General features: G+C 52.4%; 5 protein-coding genes across 5 annotated transcripts; 3 read left to right on the top strand and 2 right to left on the bottom strand.

The window, feature by feature from the left end:
* Nucleotides 1-20: 20 nt before the first annotated feature.
* QC764_113450 (uncharacterized protein) lies at nucleotides 21-1,643 on the top strand (the record flags this gene model as incomplete). The annotated part of the gene is made up of 1 exon (XM_062942597.1): nucleotides 21-1,643. One exon carries the CDS (start codon nucleotides 21-23, stop codon nucleotides 1,641-1,643), a length of 1,623 nt encoding a protein of 540 aa, XP_062805597.1.
* A 2,097-nt stretch (nucleotides 1,644-3,740) lies between these two features.
* On the bottom strand, nucleotides 3,741-10,024 carry RAD53 (Protein kinase protein rad53). The gene is made up of 5 exons (XM_062942598.1): nucleotides 8,225-10,024; nucleotides 7,452-8,143; nucleotides 7,051-7,389; nucleotides 5,580-6,995; nucleotides 3,741-5,549 (listed from the first exon to the last, which is right to left on the bottom strand). Exons 1-5 carry the CDS (start codon nucleotides 8,259-8,261, stop codon nucleotides 4,260-4,262), a joined length of 3,774 nt encoding a protein of 1,257 aa, XP_062805596.1. The 5' UTR covers nucleotides 8,262-10,024; the 3' UTR covers nucleotides 3,741-4,259.
* Nucleotides 10,025-10,120: 96 nt separating this feature from the next.
* On the top strand, nucleotides 10,121-18,109 carry QC764_113470 (uncharacterized protein). Its single transcript, XM_062942600.1, is given in 6 exon segments — nucleotides 10,121-11,194; nucleotides 11,209-12,213; nucleotides 12,622-13,121; nucleotides 13,479-13,991; nucleotides 14,063-14,220; nucleotides 14,278-18,109. The coding sequence occupies 4 exon segments, from the start codon at nucleotides 13,103-13,105 to the stop codon at nucleotides 17,515-17,517; spliced, it is 3,930 nt and encodes a 1,309-aa protein (XP_062805594.1). The 5' UTR covers nucleotides 10,121-11,194; nucleotides 11,209-12,213; nucleotides 12,622-13,102; the 3' UTR covers nucleotides 17,518-18,109.
* QC764_113465 (uncharacterized protein) lies at nucleotides 11,022-11,696 on the bottom strand (the record flags this gene model as incomplete). The annotated part of the gene is given in 3 exon segments (XM_062942599.1): nucleotides 11,022-11,192; nucleotides 11,207-11,261; nucleotides 11,317-11,696. The coding sequence occupies 3 exon segments, from the start codon at nucleotides 11,391-11,393 to the stop codon at nucleotides 11,022-11,024; spliced, it is 303 nt and encodes a 100-aa protein (XP_062805595.1). The 5' UTR covers nucleotides 11,394-11,696.
* A 209-nt stretch (nucleotides 18,110-18,318) lies between the features above and the next one.
* QC764_113480 (uncharacterized protein) lies at nucleotides 18,319-20,099 on the top strand (the record flags this gene model as incomplete). The annotated part of the gene is made up of 3 exons (XM_062942601.1): nucleotides 18,319-19,234; nucleotides 19,317-19,987; nucleotides 20,044-20,099. The coding sequence occupies exons 1-3, from the start codon at nucleotides 18,633-18,635 to the stop codon at nucleotides 20,097-20,099; spliced, it is 1,329 nt and encodes a 442-aa protein (XP_062805593.1). The 5' UTR covers nucleotides 18,319-18,632.
* Nucleotides 20,100-20,172: the final 73 nt, after the last annotated feature.

Here is a 20,172-nt window from a genome sequence, read left to right as displayed (position 1 = left end):
GTGGTGTTGCTCGATCAAAAATGCACCTTGTTTTGGTCAAGTCAGGGGCACCCCTTACCCCTCTCCAACTGTTTTGTAAACAGTGCGTTGACATGAGGGAGGCGAAGAGGACGACCAGGAAGACTGGTCGAGAGAGTGTGATTCTCGAGAGTCTTGACCGGAAGATTCAGCGGCAGGAAAGTCTGCGGGAAGATGCCCAGGAAGGCTTCAAGCTGGAAGAGTTGCCGGCAGGGATGGGGGAGAGAAGGGGGTTGATATCCACGGATCGCTCTGCGGGGGCTACATCTCTGGGTGTTTCGACCTCGTCTCTTGATAAGCTTGCCGATGTGATCCCCAAACAGCTTGGGGTTAAGGAAAGGGACTTCGATGCAGTCGAGGGGTATAACCTCGACTCCAATCGCCACGGAAACCGCCACTTCCCCGCCAGAACTCAAGAAAAAGGAATGGATGGCCGAGAGAGGTTGCCCCTCACGTCTGGAAGGAAGCCCAAAGGGGTTTCTAAGTTGCATTTTGCCGCCCTTCATCGATCGAGATCAGAACACCAAATCGCGAATCTCGAATCTGGGGTCGAGAGACATTCCTTGGTTGCGGATTCCTCAAAAAGTAAACAACACGAGAGGTCATTGTCGAAAACCAGCCTGGAGCCCATGACTCTTGGCTCCTCCTCCTCCGTAACATCGTCAAGGAGGCTATCTTCTGCCAGTCTGCGGACTTTAAAGGCCTACCGCAGTCCTCCGCAAAGCAATCGTGGTTCCGTCGGAAGTTTGAAGTTCTCCTCTCAAGTCAGCACCCCCCCTGAGGTTGTCACAGGTAACAATATCTTGCCTAGTCCTCCTAAAAGACAGCGACAGTCAAGCCAAAACCCCTCCCGTTTCCGCGTCAACCTAAAGGACGAATTATACCCCCCCTCGGCCCCTATATCGTTAGGTAACAAACAAACCCCTGGACCCAATCCCAAGAGCTCCGCCCCTTCATCCTCCTTCTGCCCATCGACCTCTCCCACTACGAGGGGACTCTCCGGCCTCTACTTCGCCCTTAACCTCGGGGCAGAATCCAAGGTGAATCGCGACCTAGGGTTCAAACCCCCCAGTCCCCCCTCCAGCTCACCAGTAAGGGAGCCCCGTTCTCGTCGACACCGAGCTATCATCCGCGCCCGAGCCGCAGTTTTGTCACCCGCGACAACCCCCCACGCCCCTTTTACACGATCACCACTCCGCAGATCTTTCCCTGTTGTTGCCCCCGAATCTACCGCTACTCAGATACCTACCTTTGAACCGGGTGATCGTGGCTCCGCTACCCCTTTTCGTTCCCCTGGCAACTGTGAAGGCAAGGTAAACAGTACCCCTAAACGGAAGCGGTCAGAGCCCTTGCTGCATTACCAGCAATATGCTGGAGGGGAGGAGTCGGAAAAAGAGATGTTTATTCCAGATGTCGCCAAGCTTGCCGAATCCTACCAGAGAATGAGGCAGTATGAAGGCCAGGCGTTCGGCAGTTTTGGCTCACCGACTCGGAGAAGAGAGCTGCCGGAAGGTGGCGTTGTTAGGAGGATGAGTGAGCTGGATACGTTGTTTGAGGAGGATGGAGACAGGGTGGTTTCGGTGGATAGTGATCTGGCGTGGAAGATTGAAAGATATGATGAGTAAAAGGCGTTTTGTGCCTTTCTAGAGCCGGAAAGAGGACAGGAAATGCAGGATGGATGGGCTGGGTGTTACGATAAGAGGAACGAGTGGGATAAGGAAAGTTTGGGTGTAGAATTAGTGTATGATATCAGTTCGAAGGCGTTCAGGGTCAGCAAAAAGGGGCGAGTTGTATCGATAGGTGTATTGTTAAAGATGGGCGGCGTTAAAAGTTGTCTGGGAAGGGTTTGGGACAGTCACAGTTATTAGAAGTGCGGGTATAGCTGTACAGTATATCGTGTTGGGTATGTAAAGTTCACTGAAAAATGCATGCTTTGCGTTATAGGGTGTTTGACCTGCGTATTGACTATTGCGATGAGAACCCATGTACCTCATCTGCTACGATTGGGACAGAGGTCCTTAGAAAGAGTCAAACAAGGGAGTTAACAGGAGAGCCTCTCAAAGAACCATTCATCCGCTTGATGGTGAGTTTAGAATTGGCTCGAACCGATCAAATCTAACATGATGGCAGTCAAAATGAGACAAAGTCAAATTCTTGATCCTCTGGAGGAACCAGAATGCAGACGCTATGGGACTCCGTCCTGGATTTCAGATGTGTCGTAGTAGCAGGACACAATCAGAACAATTCAACCCTACATTATGCAAGCCATGATATTTAAAGAACCCATCCCAGCTTTAATTTGACCAATCCAAGCTTTAATCAGAGATATCACTGGTAAGCGCTGCTGTCTTGATTTTGATATCTTGTGCAAGCGGTGCTGTGGTAATCAAACTTCGTTTACAAACGGTCCTATCTTGACAGAAAAGCTCAACCGCGAGCGCTACAATTTTCCCATAACAGTTATTTGCATGCGCTGTTACCTTGACGAAAAATTCATTTGTTGACCGCTGCTACTCTTGCAAAAAGATTACATGTAAAGCATTACTGTCTTTGTGGAAAAGTCCTTGCACGAGGGCTGCCAGCTTACTGTGGAAGTTTGGAGGGTTTTTTTTCTCGCTGCGCATCGATTTGACAGTTCAACACCGTCATCACCACACACATTGTACCATACACGCTTTTGGCATCACACCTTCGATTTCTATACCACCTTATCACCGATAGTAGTTTACCTACGATTATCACCACGTCTCGTTACGCCTCCGCTCACTGGTACACTTACGGTAATCACTATGGCGATTCGGCAGTGCTCGTCGCAAGGAAAGGAGGTATTGCTGTGGCAAGGTGTAATGGACTCACCTTTGGGTGGTTTAAATTGGAAGTTTGAGACCTTATCATAGCTAAAGAAATACAATTCTCTTTTCCCCCTTCAATTTGGGCTGTTTGATATAACACACCAATTGTGACAAGAACCACCACGCTGAGGCACACTATCTTCTTCGAAAAGTCATAACAAGCACTGTTATCTTCTTCAATGATCCTATGAAAGTCCTTCATCCTATCAAGAAAGTCATACACAAGTCCTGTTATCTTGATCAAAAAAGTCTTATAAAGCACTTCTGTGTTGACACCAAAGTCTTGTGCAAGTCCATATCACCTCTCAGTCACTCTTGTGGAGGAAGACCCCAATATGACACAATGGTAATGGTAGGTACGCCAAAAAAAGAATGATGAAACACCAGGCCCTGATATCTCTCTCTATAGCATTGACTAAGATTGTTCTGAGAAATCCGAAATCCGGCATCAAACATGGTCGCGTGAACAGGATGAAATTTGTAAAATCTGGGGCATATAGAAGATTGTGGAAGAATGCCGTTTTGAAGAACAGTGTCCAAAAGGATGATGAAGACAGCATGTGTGTTCCATGGGCTGGGGTGATTTTGCTTGCTGTATCTGATGATCGATCCCTGTTTAACACAAGGAGATTCCGGTGCAAGTATTTCCGAAAAGAAGACCTCAGGAAGAGGGGGGAGAGCGAGTGTGATACCATGATTAATGCACAATGCCAAAGAAAAGGGTTGAATCAAAGTAGCAAACAGGCAAGTCTCATGTTAAGATGTGCCTGGATGATTGCAAGGAACAACCGCACACCCCACCCCCTAAGAGTGCCAAATGTATTCATCCCATCAAGCCAAGACAACCTGGCACAAGAAAATCCCTCAGGAAAAAAACACATGGCTGAAACCATCTAGATAGCACCTAGTCTGATATCTATATTGTATTTTCATGTTTTGAAACATCTCTTTCCAGTCCAGCCTCCTTATCGAACCATCTCGACACTATCACCACTTCCCCAAATCACACAAACCAAGCTCGTCATCATATCCTTCCAACATAAAAATATAGATTTCCAGTACCAGTCAACAAACAAACACCCAGAAACAACACATCCATCAAGCCATCCATCCACTAACAACCCCCTCCCCCAAAAAATATATGACAATACTATACGAGATATGTATGAATTTTGCGGCCAAACATTCATCCAACCCTATAACAGATATTAAACACCCCTTTCCAACAAAGCTATACCGTAACGACTGTGTGCTGTATAATAATATGCATAAAACCCACCCCTCCCTTCTCTCACACCAAACAGTTCCAACAAACCTTCCAACAATCGTACCAAAAAAAAAAACACCTCCACCGGGTATCATGTTTTTTTCTTCTCTCCAAAACCACAATTAATACCTCGCAGCCCTCAACAAATCCGAAGCAGTCGGACTCGGCCTCCTAAAAACAGGCACCCCTCCTCTGAACTGACTAGTCCACATCGCCGGCGTAGAATCCGCATTCCCATACGTGATCCCCGGCATCGGGCTCGGCCTCCTCCCACCCCTGTCCGCCTGCCTCCTCAGCTTCTCAAACTGCTTCGACTTTTCCCTCTCCCGGTCAATGTGCTTGTGGCGTTCGTTCATGTCATACTCCGCCTCCTCCATACAGAGGTCGTGCTCGTTCAAACTGCGCATCTTGCGCTCAATCTTGTCGCAGAGGTGATCCAGTTGGCGGGCAGTGTCCGTGTCGACCATGGTTGGGATAGCTTGAGGACCGTAGCCGGGACGAGGTTTCGCACTGCCTCCCCAGACGCAACGAAAGGTGAGCTCGGTTCTGGAATTGCCGTCGATGGTCTGCCAGACGGAGACGCGGTCGCCGTCGTAGAGGGGAGCCCAGTACTTGTAAGGGCCGTCGGCTTTCTTGTTCTCGTTCAGGTGAGAGCGCAATTTCTCGCCGTTGATCCAGATGCCGTTGGTCGCCTTGGTGCAAATGTAAAACATGAACTCCTCCTCGTCAGGCTCGTAGCGCTTGTTCCAAGGCCGCCAGTTCCTGTTGATGGTGGCATCAAAGTTGTTCTTCCACAGGAGGAGCTTGAATGCGTATTTCGGGACTCTGCTCTCCGATTTGGGCTCGTACGAGCGAGTGTTGTCGACTGAACGGCCCCAGGAGATCATGCACTCGGTTACCAGGACCTGAATGAAGTGAACCACTGAACTGGGTGTTGACTTCAAACACGCAATCACTGGCTTCATCCGCTCCGAGTGCATAGCCATGGTGGTATACGCGTCCTGGGTGTCTGGGATCTCGACATGCTGACTCGCCTGGGATTCGATTGCAGTAGACGGCATCGTGTGGTCTCCGGAATCTTCAAAGGTCCTTCTGATCTTGCCTGGCCGCTCCCGATTGGTGGGTGGGAAGTACTTCATTGCCAGGTCCCAAAGAGGGGTTTTGCCTGGAGCAAAGTCTTCTCCTCTGGCTTTGGCTGCCGTTTTGAAGGCGTCGAACTGTAGCTGTGTCATCTCGGGGTACGTCAGATGCCAGGTGCTCCTGTCATTAGCCAGCCAGTATGTAGCCTTGTGGACTGGAATGTCGATCTGCACCGACTGCTTAGGAATCGATGGGATTTGCGACATCAAATCAAAGTCCTTCCTATCGAGCGTGCGAATGGCGACTTCTTGCTGCTGCTGCTGCTGCTGCTGCTGCTGCTGTTGTTGTTGTTGTTGTTGTTGCTGTTGCTTTTGAACCGTTATAGGGTCTGATCGAAACCTCTTCAGACCGCGGCCATCGGATACAGGCCCTCGCTGAGCCTCATCTTCGCTGGATGAATCCTGCTTGCGTTTGCTGGAGTTCACCTCACTTCCACGAGAGGCAAGGAGGGAGCCGACGCGTGACTTCATATTAAGATTCTCCAGGATGGACTCGGCGCCCCCCAAGCTCTGTGATGCCACATCAAAGGTCTTGGTGTTGAGGTCCTCCGTGGATCTGCTCTGGCTGAGCGAGAAGGACCCTTCCTCCAGACCGACAGAGGGAATTTGCGAGAACTGCTTCTTCTGCCGCGGTGTGGAGTGTTGGTCAGACTCAAAGCTGTCCTTGATTTCATTGTCAGATCCTAAAATCTCCGTCGATGCGCTTGACGCAAAGCTGTCTTTGGACACCGGCAGATTCAGACGATGGGCCGCCACCGCGCCTTGACTCCCCATAGCCGACGGATTTACTTCTCCAAAGAGACGTTGAGGTTGAGGCTGTGGCTGGTTACCGGCTCCAAATGTGTAGTTCTCCTTCTCGGACTCGTATCCGCCGGTTGGAACTGGCTCCTGATCAGGGAGATCTTCATCGTCGCTGGCTGGAATCAGATGGTCCTCAAACGGTATCTGCAAGTCTTGATCCTGGATGCTGAGCTGTGAAGCATTGAAGCTGAGCTCCTGGTCGGATACTTCATCGACCTGCGGTGGCGGAGGCGGCTGAATCCAGGGGTGCTGCTGGAGCGCTTCAATCGTTGCTCGGTTCTCTGGTTTACGGTCGAGCATACCCTGGATGAACTTGATACCCTCTTCTGAGATTTGGGCTTGTTGAAGGGGTGCTATGTTGAGGGGTTTGGTCATGATCTGATGAAGGAGCGCCGAGTGACTAGCTCCGCTTTGAGCCGGAAAGGGGGGTGATTTCGTCATTGTGTAGAAAAGAACGCCTCCCAAGGACCAAATGTCAACCGCGTGATCGTATCTCTGACCAGTTTGTGGGTGGAGACGTCGATTTCGGGGATGCCGTCTGCCTCTGCTATCGTATTCGGCATATTCCGAGTATACTTCAGGGGCGCAATACAGGAGGGTACCACAAAAGGTCCTGAGAAACGTCTGGTCGTGATCAATCATCTTGGAAAGCCCAAAATCCGTGAGCTTGACCACAAATGGATCATGTGAGCTCACTAGAATGTTGTCCGGCTTCACATCACGGTGGGTGATGTTCATCTTGTGAAGATAATCCAAGGCATCCAGCAGCTGGGTTGCCATGATCCTTGTGGTGTCCTCGGTGAGAGGCCCATACTCCGAGATCATCCTCCCGAGATCTCCTTTGCCGACATATTCCATAATAATGATCAACAGCCGGTTATCCCAGTCGAGATGCTCGACGTATTCTACAATGTTTGGCTGTTGCGGTGTCAGTAATTGTGTAAAACAGAACTTAAGAATGGCGGAGGCTGACATGTTTGACTTTTTGCATGATGCGCATTTCGTTCTCAACCTTCTGGTCCAAGACGCCGTTCTTCATAAACTTCCGCTTGTCGAGTTCTTTGGCCGCATAAGGTTCACCGCTGAACCTCGAGGTCACCTTGTAGACGGTAGCGAAGGCGCCTCTGCCCACCTCGCCCACACGGTTGTACTTTTGCGACCCACCCCACGCCTTTGGAAGACCATCAAAGATATCATCGGTATCTTGTTGATCTGAAGGACCTGGCTGTGCCCGACGAACAGCTACCGGGTTGTTGGCCGTTTGCCTTTGCGCAGGAGCTGCTCTGGGTGCCGCGGGCTTGAATATGTCAACCTACATGTCAAGTTACTCACGTGGCCACGGTTGGATTTCCAAAAGGAGGGGGATGAGCTTACACGCCCACCAGGGCCGGGCACGATGGTTGCGTTCACATCTACCGTGAGTGCTGCTCGATTTGAAATGTATGTTCGTAGGTTTTGCTTGTAGGCTTCATTTGAGTAGCCCTGCCGGATTGGTATCCAGACCCTGAACTTGAGGTCTCTTGCCTCCTCATGCATCAGAATCTTAATATTCGAACCGCTCCTTAGTGTCCTCTTCACATCGAGCGGTGGCTCGCCCTTTCGTCGTAAGAGCTGCTCATCAACAACGGTGCCGTTTGTCGACATGTCCTCCATCATCAAAACCCCGTGGTCGTTGAGGTAGATGCGGAAGTGGGTGTTGCTCAGCCGTCGCATCGGATCGTCTTCGAAAATAATGTCGCAACGACTTTCGTTTCGTCCAAAGGTGAAGCCATTTACAGCACTCTTAATCTCGGTGGAAAACCTCAGTGCAATGTGATACTCCCCTACACCATGTCCCGGAAAGCCCTGGCCCCCAATTACATCCTCCCCATCCTCTTCCACATCCAAGTTGAGCGCCTCATCCCTCCCAACCGTGTGCTCTGGTGTTCGGAGTCTGATTCTTCTGATTTCTCGGCGTGCAGCATCCGACTGCGGAACAAGAAGACATATTATGTCGGCGATGTCTGTATCTGAGAAGCCCGAGTTCTGCTGTCCCAGCCGTCTCGGATCCACGACGTTTTGCGTCGCTGCGCAGAAAGGGGTCAATCAGATTAGAACTAAGAAACACGCAGGAGAAAAGGGGGCTCGGCAGATCAAAACAAACAAACCTTGAGTCGGCTGCGAATCCTCCCCAAACGTGTCCATCGCAAAGAAAAGGTATGGATATATTTACGCCCTGCCACTTGCGCTCTACAGTTGTCTCAAAGGTCGGAGCTCCACAACGGCGCGGTGTTGGTGGCGGCAGCCTTTTGATGAAGAGCAATGAAAAGCGATCGCGGTGGTTATAGCAAAAGTGAGATACGCCCTTTTTTTTCTCCGGCGCATTCGACAGGGAAGCGAAGAAACACGTCGCCCACGGACGGAGAGTGGCAGTTGATTGCCAAATCCTCACGGGATCGCGTCGGGCGAAAGTGAGCGCGCGCAGGTTGGGAAGCGGGTCACGCCGAGTTGAGGGGACGAAGGACTCGAGCCAGGCGGGTCCAAACGCGGCGGACTGGTGGTCAGTCGGCACTGGGCGTGTGCAGCAAGCAAAACAACAAAAATTGGCCTGGCGAGGCAACCTTCACGTCAACCTGGAAGCTTCGCATGGAAAAAAGCGACGAGGAGGGGAGCAAGGAGCAACAAATGTGCAGGACAACGGCGGAGGAGCGAACTGAACCTGAGTTCAACCCACAGAAAAAGAAAACATCACAAGCTGGGTCTCACTTTCCACCATTCAACAAGTTCAGTTGCACAACACTGGCTGGGGGGCAGCACCTGCCCTGTGCACGCGTGCCGGCCGACTGGGTTGACAGGGCGTTTTGGACCGCGATAGCGCGTTCGGTTTGGGGACATCGCCTTCCCAGCCTGGCGGGTTTTGGAGGGGTCAATTGGTGTACCGAACGCCTCTGGCACCGTCAACTCCATCCCGGTTGCTTTTTCCTCCTCGGACGCTTCCCTCTTCCAATCATTTTGCCCTGTGAGACATCTCCGATCGGCAGAGTTTGAACGGATTGAGGGGTTGTTCTGTTTGTTGAAACAGATGGATCCGGATGGTTGCGTCAAGCACGTAATTGAGTCGTCGACCCGAGTACGAGAGCAAAACGGCGGTCGGGGCGGCGAACAATTATGAGGTTGAAGTCATCCTGGCAAGAGGATTGAGTCTGGAGGCCTTGCAGTATTGTTGAAGCAAGAGGCGGTGGCTGGTTATTTTCATGGTTCGCCATCAAATCTTATAAAATAGAAGGATTTGCGAAGGCCAAGGGTGTATGAAATGGCATGTCATCTTGGGGGATGCAGGTAAAATGCGTGTGTAAATGCTTCTTCTGATAGAACCATTAAGAGATGACAATGGAGGGGCAGCTGGAGGATGGCTGTGTTTGATAGAGACATCATGTCATCTGAAGCCTGGGTTTGAGAGGAGACCAATCTCGATCGAGTCTCGAATACACAACATGTCAGGAACCCGAGCTTCACTGGAGATAAGACCTTGTCTAACAGTGTTCGGTAAGACAATGTATTGGCATTGATCTGGATATTATTTTACAGATATTTTTGGGAGCTGGGAATTTGTTATGCTCAGGCGGTGCCAACGCTAAAGGAAATACGAAGATACTGAACAACCGTCTTGCTGCGGTGAAGCTTGTCTCCTGTACAGAAATATACGAAGATTGCTCGCTGCCAAAATGCTGAGTTTGCAACTTTAGAGGGGCGTAGGAGTGTTCAAACCGCTTAAATCCCTGTTCGCATAGAAGTCTTAATTACACTTGAAAAGATAGGTAGTGAGGCAATCGCCCAACAAGTACCTGGTCAAAGTAGTTAAAGAGGCATCCAACCACACCAGAAGTGATAGGCAATGGCTATCGGGATCACCTGCCGGACCCAAACGCTACCGTGCTCGATATCTTGGTAACACCGGGTGGCACAGCGTCACCATGGACGCCGCAAATATCGACAAGGCGAAGCCTCCCGTCCGCCCCTTTGCTCCCGCTGGTTAATCTAGGCGCGTCCTACCCGCATGAGAGGCTTTCCTTGAAAAGGTGGGAGTCAGATGGAGGGGCGGGAATGAAGGTGTAACCTGTCAGCTGGACCCTTCAGTATCACAAATTTGTCCAAGCGTCTGAACGAATGATGCCATTGAGCGTTCGGTATGCCCCTGGTGATCAAGACTCAAGGCTCTAGGAAACGAGGGAAATTGATAGACGAAGTGCATGTCTTGAGACCAACAGACTACACCATGTAACGGACGTACACAGCTGGTGATGGCTGTGATCAGTTCATAGCTGGTGTTGAAATCTAGCAAGGGGACGATGACGTAAGTTCGATGGAGATTGTTCCGGCTTCGGCAGAAGGTGTTGCTGAAAGGCCAAAGCCAACGAGGTTGGGTCTTCGGGTGGCTGGGAACTCCCGGAAAATTGACCGTCGTCGTCTCCCAGGGTAACGCCTGTCTGCCACGATGAAGTGGTGGAGTGTTCGTGGGTGCCAATTATTATAGGCCCAAGACAAGAAGAGGAACCTCATTAATCAGAACCAAAATCAGTTACAACCCTTCTTCACTCAATACACTTTGTGCAACATATAGACAAGTAGTGATCCAAAACGAAAGCATCCAGGCAAATAGAAACAGCGTGCATAGGCAGCCAACGACAATGCCGCCTCGCTGTGTAGATAACGTCTCAGGTCCAGGATTCTGGATGGGATGGATTCCCCACAGGCGCTGGTGCGAATACGCCAGCACCGACAGCCGCTGCTTCGGTGATTTGTCTTGCCCATGCTCGTATTGGCCTCACCTTCCTATTCCCAAGCCTCACTCAATGAGACCTTGGCTACACGAATCCAACATGAAAAGCTTCTCGGCGGCGGCAACCGCAGCTCAATCAAGTTGATTACGGATTCATCTTGACCGCCATGGCCGCGTATTCAAACTCATTGATATTCATCAGCGATGCCCAGCAACGCCCAGAAGTGCCCAGTTCTTGGGATCGCATCGGAAAGTGGTGCCGGACAGGGGACGGCAACGTGGGGGCCGACCTGCGGTTCTAGCGCTTCCAGCTTGCTGATGCTGGCGGGGCTTGGTACCGTTGGTGAACAAATCCCATGTTGTCCCTCCCATGACAATTTGTGGAATTTCCCGAAGAGGTTTCAGGTGGTGAAGGTGAGGGAAATCTGTTGGCTGATGAGCCATCGCAGCGCAGTGACAACGTGCTACGGAGTACACTACCTGAAATCGAGAGCGTCGTCACCCCGAAGAGGCGGAGGCTGGAGGTTCGTTGGGCGGGAAAGGATCTGGCGGCTCATCGATTGGCGACAAGAGGTTTTGCACCAGACCCCTTCGTCATCCAAGCAAACTTTTGGCCAATCAGATCCCCCTGCTCTCTATGCCAAGTAATCGCGGGGTCTTCTTCGCTGGGCAGCGTCAACTGCCAACGACATCTGAGAGCCGGTGATGCAATGCAGGACTGGGGAGCAAGCAGCAAGTATGTCCGGAGAGAAAAGACAGCAAAAAGCTGGAGAATTGCTGCCGATAGCCAGGCGGGAGAAGACACTAAAAGAATAGCGCCTCGGTGCTGGGTGATGGTGTGCTGCATATCCTGCATTGATGATGTCGTGGTGTGGGCTTTTGTAGGTGCATGACACGGTGGCACTCGCTGCACGTCTCGCTTGTCGGAGCGGGATGATCTGGCTTACCTGGGATCGACCAAGGGACTTTCTTCCTGATGGTCAAGAGAGATCCTGAGACTGCAGAGCCCAGTCCAACGATCCGGGAAAGCCGCACTGATCATTGATCACTGCATGCAGAGCCACAGTCTGAAAATCTCCCTGGAAAGTGACAACAACAGGGAGAGTCTTGATATTGAGGTGTAAGATGGGCAGGTGTACTTTAACTCGGAGCTTTCGGGCGGAAGACGGGAAGTAGCAATTCCAAATACGAGACATATCTGGTGCCTCTCGTATGGTCAGCAGTGCTGACTGAGCTCGTTTTTCTCAGTTGTTTACGAACTGCATTTTTTTTTGGATTTGATTTTGCAATCATTTTTACTAAAGGTCTTCATTTTGGTTCTCCTGTCGAATTTAGCTTTGAGCTGCCAGCTGTCACTTGTACTTTGACGGAATCGAGGTACGTTTTTTTGTGCAGTTGCTTTGTTTGAATCTCCGTTGCCCGCCCACCTATACATTCCATGTTGCCCGAAAGGGAAGTTCCTCTAATGTTGGTCGGCCTGGAAACAACCACAACATGCCGGCGGTATCTTCAGAGCCCAGGCCAGAGGACGGCGCCGTCACCGTCACCGTCTCGTCAGGACTGAAAATAGCACACTGTCAGAGTGAATGAGTCGCCAAGCGGACTGTGGAGGTTCGACAGGGAACACTGGGCATTTGGAGCATCACTGAATCGCCACGCCAAGTGGGCATCCACGGCACTGTCTTGCACCCAAGCCTGTACCGGCAAGGCCGCTCCGTTCGAACTGGACATCGAGAGAGATTCCGCAAGCTTAGTGTAGTCTTCCACTTACAAAGATTGATGCAGGAAAGACAACGATTCGCCTAGCGATCGCCGGGGGATCGAACGGCGCTTCTTGCCAAAAAAAAAAAAATTACTTGGCTCCAGCACTGCTCCGTACAAAACTTGGGACGGCCCCAGCCAGCGTCATCCAGTCTTCAGACCTCATATCCGTAGCAAAGAGCTTCGTCTTTGTTCTGTCCCGAAGCCTCCGTATCCCGAAACGACATTGCCTAATGGAGCCGCAACCGACCGAACACTGAACAGCCCTCAAAGTCCCAGACCATCGGACCCCCCCCCCCCCTTGGCGCGGAGAAGGCAGCACGGCAAGATTAATTAGGAGAAAGAAGCTTCCTCTGCCTCACCTCCACTTCGTTTTTCGTCTTTTGCATTCATTCCGCCCCGGCTACCTCCCAAACCCGCATCTTCCCTGCGACATCACCTTTTTTCGTTTCCCTTCGTTCGGTGCCGGAGCTTCCGCGGCACAAACATCCGTTCGACATCCATCATGGCCCGCCAGGGACGAGGTATGTGACATAACAATTTTCCTTACTCCCAGAAACTTGGTGTGGTGGAAGCTGTGTGCCGGGGACCTAGATGGAATTCTAGTTGTCCGCTGGGATTGGCGCATGTCTTGGGGACTCGTGGCACCCCATCGTACCCCCCCTCCGGTCGCTGGCTGGCATGCTTCGCCTCACTGAGGCAGGCAAATCATTGCTCTCAAATGCTTAGCTGGACTGCTGCAACGATGTCGGCCCCCTGGCACTCCCCGTCCCCGGCACAATAATAACAATAATAACAAGAGCAGCCCACTGGAGGAGCTGTGTAATCTCGCCCAATTTGCAATCTACTGACTGACACCCGGGGTTTTGTCGTGCTTCTAGTGCGCTCGTTTATAGCCCAGTTCACACCTCGCAGGGATTCCGGGACCCCTACACCCGCACCTGCATCACCACCCAAGAGCATCGAATCCTCCTGCCAGTCGTCCCCGATCCCGTCAAAACCGGATTCTAGGCTCGACACCTCCGTCACCTCACCTTCCTCGTCGCCACCCTTCCAGACCTCGCCGACACTGCAAGGCTCGCCGACGCTGCAAGAGTCCTCCGAGAGCGAACTGCCGCCAGACTCGACTGCCGAAACAACACCCATCTCGTCTCCTGAAGACGAACATGCTCCAGTGGTAAAACGGCTGCCACCGTCTCCCCCACCAAGCCCTCGACCTAAAGCGAACCGACGCGAGAGACCTCGCTCCCTCTCGCAAACATACCGTCCGCTCATCATGGAATTGTCTAGTCAGACCCCAGCAGAGTTTCTGCCCATTTTTAGCCTGCTAAACAGTCACTCCAACAAGCTGTATCAGGAGGGCTACTTTCTCAAGCTTGACGACCAAGACATTAGTAAGAACCACCGCAGCGAAAGTCTTCGCTTGGCATATGGTGTTAGCGACTAACCAGCTGTTGCGATATAGAAGGAAAACCTAACCCCGATCGAACATGGACCGAGTGCTTCGCTCAGCTTGTCGGCACTGTGTTGTCGTTGTGGGATGCCGCCGAGTTGGATGCCGCTGGTGACGACGGGGAGGTGCTGCCCAAGTTCATCAACTTGACCGATGCTTCGATCAAGATGGTAAGTGGACCCTTGCTTCGCTCCGTTGAGTGAGTTGTTGCTAACATGAGGTCACAGATCGAATCGCTTCCAACAAGGTCCGCCGATGAGCAGCCATTACAAAATATCCTCAGCATTAGCACCGCGGGCCGGAATCGCTATTTGCTTCACTTTAACTCGCACCATTCTTTGATCCAATGGACTTCCGGCATCCGGTTGGCCATGTATGAGCATTCGACACTTCAAGAGGCATACACGGGCGCCGTGGTGGCCGGCAAGGGCAAGACCCTCAACAGCATCAACATCATCATGGAACGCGCCAGGGTTCCCGTTCAGGAATACGTCCGTGTAAGGTTCGGTGCCGGTGTCCCCTGGAGACGTTGTTGGTGTGTGATAGAACCACCCAGCGAGAAGGAGTATCAGAAGGCACAAAAGGAGCACAAGAAGCGTTCTGCCTATGACCGATCACATGCACCCATCTTAAAGGGTGAGATCAGGTTCTTCGACACCAAGAAGGAGGCCGAGAAGAAGAAGAAGCACCAAAAGCCAATAGCGACCATCACCGATGCCTATGCAGCCTACGCTATTTACCCACAGGCCAAGGCGCTGATCGATGGCTCGACGCTGCTGAAAATTGAGGGTGATATCCACATCCACTCCGAACCACCATCGTCAACCGAGGGCTTCGTCTTCATCATGCCCGAGTCGCATCCGATGGTCCCTGGTTTTGAGATGTTGCTGCGCTTCCTCTTCCCAACCTGGGACACGTTTGGTCTGTACGGTCGTCCGGGTCGGTTGTGTGCAAGCCCTAGAGACTCGCGCTCTCTCATGTTTGCGATGCCAAAGCACAAGAAATATGGATATCTCGAGTTGCTCGATGTCAGTGGGCTCATCACCACCGACGGAAGCTCCTCTTGGTCGGAGAGGGAGTGGCGCAAGAAGTTGAAAGAGCTGACGGGGACTCGCATGTTGGATATGGAGGCGGCTGGAGATACCGCAAGCCAAAGTAGCAAGCGGCTAAGCCAGGGCGGACAGTCGAAGCCGAGAGTAGGTTTTGCATCGGATGATGGAAGTTCTGGGCGGTCATCAAGGTCCATGTCTGTGACTCGGCCGGGTTCGCGAACAGACTCTGCACCTCCAGATGCTAACAGGGAGAGGGCACCATACGCTATGGCCGGTCACGGCAAGCACACGCGCAACATCTCGGATACCCAGCTCGAGAACCACTCACCTTACCCTTATGATATGGATCATCATGCAGTCGGCCCTTCGGCAATGCGCCCCGCTGACCGAGCCAGGACATTTGCAAGCGATTTGGCGCCCACCCCGGAGAGGGTCAGCTCCGAGGATGAATATCCTAGAGGCATGACTGGCTACAACCTGAACGAAATGCAGCGGATGATGACCCCCGAGCCGGTCGCTCCCCCTCCAGCATTTGCTCATGGTGCAGAATCTCGGCCTTATCCCAAGCCCCAACCTTCACCTGAGTTGCGTCGGGAACACAACAGGTTATCCGACACTACGCTTTCCCAGCTGGCCAACGCAGGAGGCTTGGGACCTGGAGGATACCCGGATGAGCAGCTGCGCGGCGACTACGCGATGAGCCCGCAATCTGGATACAACGGCCCACGAGGTCAACCGGTACAGACAAAAACCACCAGCGCCGTTATCATGGAATCAGATGCTAATTACAATGGATCTCGTGAAGTTTTGACAGCTCCCACTACCTACCAAGGCTCTCCTGGGTCCCTTCCACCGCGCCTGGATTCGTTACAAAACCAGTCAGATTCTCCCCTAAAACATTCCGTCCTAGGTCCCGATAGCAACACCACGCGACACATGAACTCTGGTCCATCAACCGGCCCCTGTCCCACTGACTCCGACATGCGCCCTGCAATGAGTCAAAAGTCACATGGAAATCAAACAACACAGTCTTCGGGCCCTCCTAGCGGCCGGCAGACCCCACCGCCTTCCAGGGCTGATATGGCGTTCAATTTTCCAGAAAGGTCCCCGATTCATCGCAAACCTCTGCCTGCTAGAACCACCAGCCTACAGCACAAGAACCAGGAACCAGTCTCTCCCATCTCCTTTTCCCCGCCCCTTCCAAACAGGTCAGAAAGTCATTTCGATGATGGCGCTTCCACAGTAAGCCCTGATTACGCTAGCACGCACCGGGGTTCGATAGAACTGCCAGTGAGATCGACGGAACGGCCGCGGATCGGCGTGCTCAAGTCCACGGGTGAGGATGCGCCTGTCTCTGGTGTCAAGGCTGGAGAAGGGTACAAAATTCCAGATATCGATTTTGGGCGGACTTTGAACTATGGAGCACTTCCACCTGGGAAGGTGTTGTCGGCACCAGGCTCTTCACACGGAGCTGATTCTGGATCTGGAATGGAATCCCCACGTCATGCAACCACACCCTCTGGTAGAAAATCTCCTGGCCCTGGTCCTGCGTATTGCCATCGGCGTCAAGAATCGAGCGATTCCTTCCGTCGAAGCGTGGCCTGGCAACCGGGTGTCGTAGCAGGCCCCAGCACATCCATTGATAGATCAATTTCCCCTGAACAGTTTGTCCAACAACGTGCGACTATGCATCAGCGTAACCCCTCGGGCTACACTCTCAACGAGTTTCGAGCGGGTACCCCTACATCCCCATACAAGCGGCCAAACAGTAATCCAGCATCCCATTCGCGGTCGAATTCGGCTGACCTACTCTCATCTGGTCGCCCTGTGAGCCAGGCTGGGATGCTTGCTCTGTCCAGCGGCGAAGTCTCGTCGCACTTGTCGGCACGCGAGCAAGAACACGTCGCGAGGATGACGGGCAGCCCTCTCATTGCCATCGCTGGCAACAAGAACGCTCCCCAGGCCAAGGTTGGCCTGGTCGGTGCAATTGAGGCGCGCGAGCGTGAAAGGGCTCAGATGAGGCAAGGGATCGGTGGCCAAGCTGTTGCGCATGCTATTGATCAACGAAATCGGGAGCAGCATCAACAGGCGCAGCGAGCTGCCCAGGCTGCTTTCGCTCAGCAACAGGCTCATTTTGCAGCTCAATACCAAGGCTCCCCTCGCCCCCAGTTTCCCCTTCAGTATGGGCCACAGTCATGGCCTCACCAAGGAATGTCTCAACATGGCTCACTGAGTGGCGCGCCTCCGGTTAACCAAGCGTTTGCGTCTGGCGGTGGATGGGGACAGCAAGGGCAAATAGGGTTAGGAATGAGCAACTCGCCGCCACCACAGGCTCCGTTTGCAGCGGCTACGGTGCCCGGCGGTCCTCGATCTGGGACGCCGGGAAGAATGACGTTTCAAGGCCAGGCTTTCTAGAAGAGGGTCAAGGTCAAGGATTTGGTGAAGACATTTGAGTCGGATAGCGGCTCGAGTTGAGGCTGCGAGTAGCCACAGGGCGGGGGACGGGTTTGACGGTTGAACGACGTTCATGCAAGCAGATGACATTCTTTCTATCGAGATAATGACAGGATAGATCACGACAGGGCTTCCCAACATTTCATACCTACGAGTTAGCTTGGTTTTTTACACACTCAAAAAGTTTTTCCAGAGCAGGCAACAATTTTGGATTTTTGGGCCACACGGCGTTGTTTTTTTTCTTTTCTTGGATTCAAGGGTGGATGTTGTGGTTTCAGAACATGGCCAGTTGATGGGAGCAAAGTGGAAGGCTAGATTGCTACGAGCATTATGGTTAGCGTTGGTCGGGTTTTCATCCATACATTCAGCTTTATCATTGCTGCTTTGGCGTTTGGTCTTTCTTAGTTGTACTTAGTTGTACGGCTGTGCGGCGTTCATACCACACGGTCCGATATAATAAGTTTGTTTCAACTGTTCAACTTGTTGCCAGAGTCCGTCGAACCACTGTGACATGTTGAGATCGGTTGTGTAAACGATGGTCCTGTTCATCTAATGTTTAGATGCCTGATACCACTCTGATTCTTCACCATTGCTATGATACTCGCCTGTCAGCCACATTCAGAGCAGCAGCTATCCAGTAAGGACGAACACATCTTCAACTCTTGCCTCTTTGGGCGGCCGTTGGATCGCAGTCCCGGGCCGATTCTGTGTAAGAGCCCACTTAGTGCGGAGTCCGGCCCCCGGCTGCCGGACTGGCCCCACTTTGCCAGCTACCTTACCAAAGCTTTTGTGTGGCGACAGCACAACAAGGACCCTGCATCTCCAAGACGATTGGGATGTCATCGAGCCTCAAACCATTTGTTCGCTTTGATAAGATAAGCCCAAGGCTCCATTTGACCTTCGACCATCCCTCATCCCTGCGCACCTGTCGTACACCTCCCGGTTTCCAACCTTTTGGATTCAACCCAACCCACCCCTCGATCGAACACGTTCGCACGCTTGCAATTACATCTCGAATGCTGCTCGCTGCTCGCCAGCGTCACGGCTGATTGAGACAGCGCGCCGCTCTCGCTGGAATGAGAAGACTAGTTCCCCGATTGCTCAAAGCCCCGACAACACACGCGCGATTGAGGGCGGCGGTTCCGGCGGCCCTGGTCCTGCGATCACCATGGCCCCCTCGTCCGAAGTTTCCGACATTGCTACATGAGACGCTGCCAACGCCGAGTCAGCGGGCGACATTCCGGACTGCGGCTCCGTTGCTGTATTCGACGGACAATAATGACACAATTGCTGGCGAGACTGTTGCGACGACGACCGAATCTACCTCCTCCGCATCTTCCTCCGAAGAACCACCACCTCCGCTGCCGCTGGATGATGACGGCAGACTGGACCCGTCGGTTTTCCCGAAACTGCCGTTTTGTTTCGACACGGGGATTGGGCTCTTCGCCAAAAGAACACCAAGGCCGTTCCCGCCGCCGTTCTTGTCGCCTCCCTCGGGGTCGTTTAGTGATCCCCTTAGCACGCATGATCGAAGTCGGGATAGGAGGAAAGTGTATGTGAATGGGCATTTGATTCAGGGGTATACCAATGGGGATGATGCTGTTTTTGCGAGCAAGTACTTTATTTGCGCGAATGATGGGGTGGGCGCTTGGAGTATGAGGCCGAGGGGGCATGCTGGGTTAGATTTTTATTTTTTTCTCTTTTTTTCTCACCCACATGCTTTCTTCTTGGAGTCCAATCTGACAGACAAACATATCCAGTCTCTGGGCCCGGTTAATCTTGCATTTCTGGGCGACGAATATATTCCAAGACGCGGCAAGTCATAGCCAGAGAGACTACCACCCCGATCCTGTATCCTACCTCCAGCACGCGTACGAGCAAACGGTTGAGGCGACTTCGGAACCGAACGACTGGCAGGGAACGACCACGGTGGCTGGCGCACTGCTTCATTTTCGGAAAAATTCCGAAACGGGCGACCCTGAACCACTGGTGTATGTCACCAACATAGGAGACTCGCAAGTGATGGTTGTGCGCCCGTCAACGAGGGAAATGGTGTTTAAATCTAAGGAACAGTGGCACTGGTTTGATTGCCCTAGGCAGCTTGGTACGAACAGTCCGGACACGCCGGTGAATTGTGCCGTGGTGGACGAGGTACCGATACGGGAAGGGGATGTGGTGCTCGCAATGTCGGACGGAGTGATTGATAATCTGTGGGCGCATGAGATTGTGGAAAAGGTTAGCGAGAGCGTGGAACGGTGGGAGAGGGGGGAGGGGAGGGAGGAAGGGATTGTGGAGGGGGAGGATGGGAAGGATATGATGGGGTTTGTGGCGGAGGAGCTGAAGGAGGCGGCGAAGGTGATTGCTCTTGATCCTTTTGCGGAGAGTCCGTTTATGGAGCATGCCATCGAGGAGGGTTTGGCTAGTGGGGGTGGTAAGTTCTTTGGGGGTTGAGTTGATGTTGATATTGTTGCTGACGGTTGTGTGTAGGAAAGCTTGATGATATCAGTGTTGTTGCGGCGATGTGCAGGAAGAACAAGGGGTGATTTGAAGAAGATGGACAAAATTCGAAGGAAGAAACATTTTAATCCTGGGCTGAGGGCTTGGACACTCGATATC

The sequence above is a fragment of the Podospora pseudoanserina genome, chromosome 1 (genome assembly GCF_035222485.1).
Source record: "Podospora pseudoanserina strain CBS 124.78 chromosome 1, whole genome shotgun sequence".
Taxonomy (NCBI): domain Eukaryota; kingdom Fungi; phylum Ascomycota; class Sordariomycetes; order Sordariales; family Podosporaceae; genus Podospora; species Podospora pseudoanserina.
Note: the sequence above shows the minus strand (reverse complement) of the source record. Positions and strands in the feature narration are given on the sequence as shown.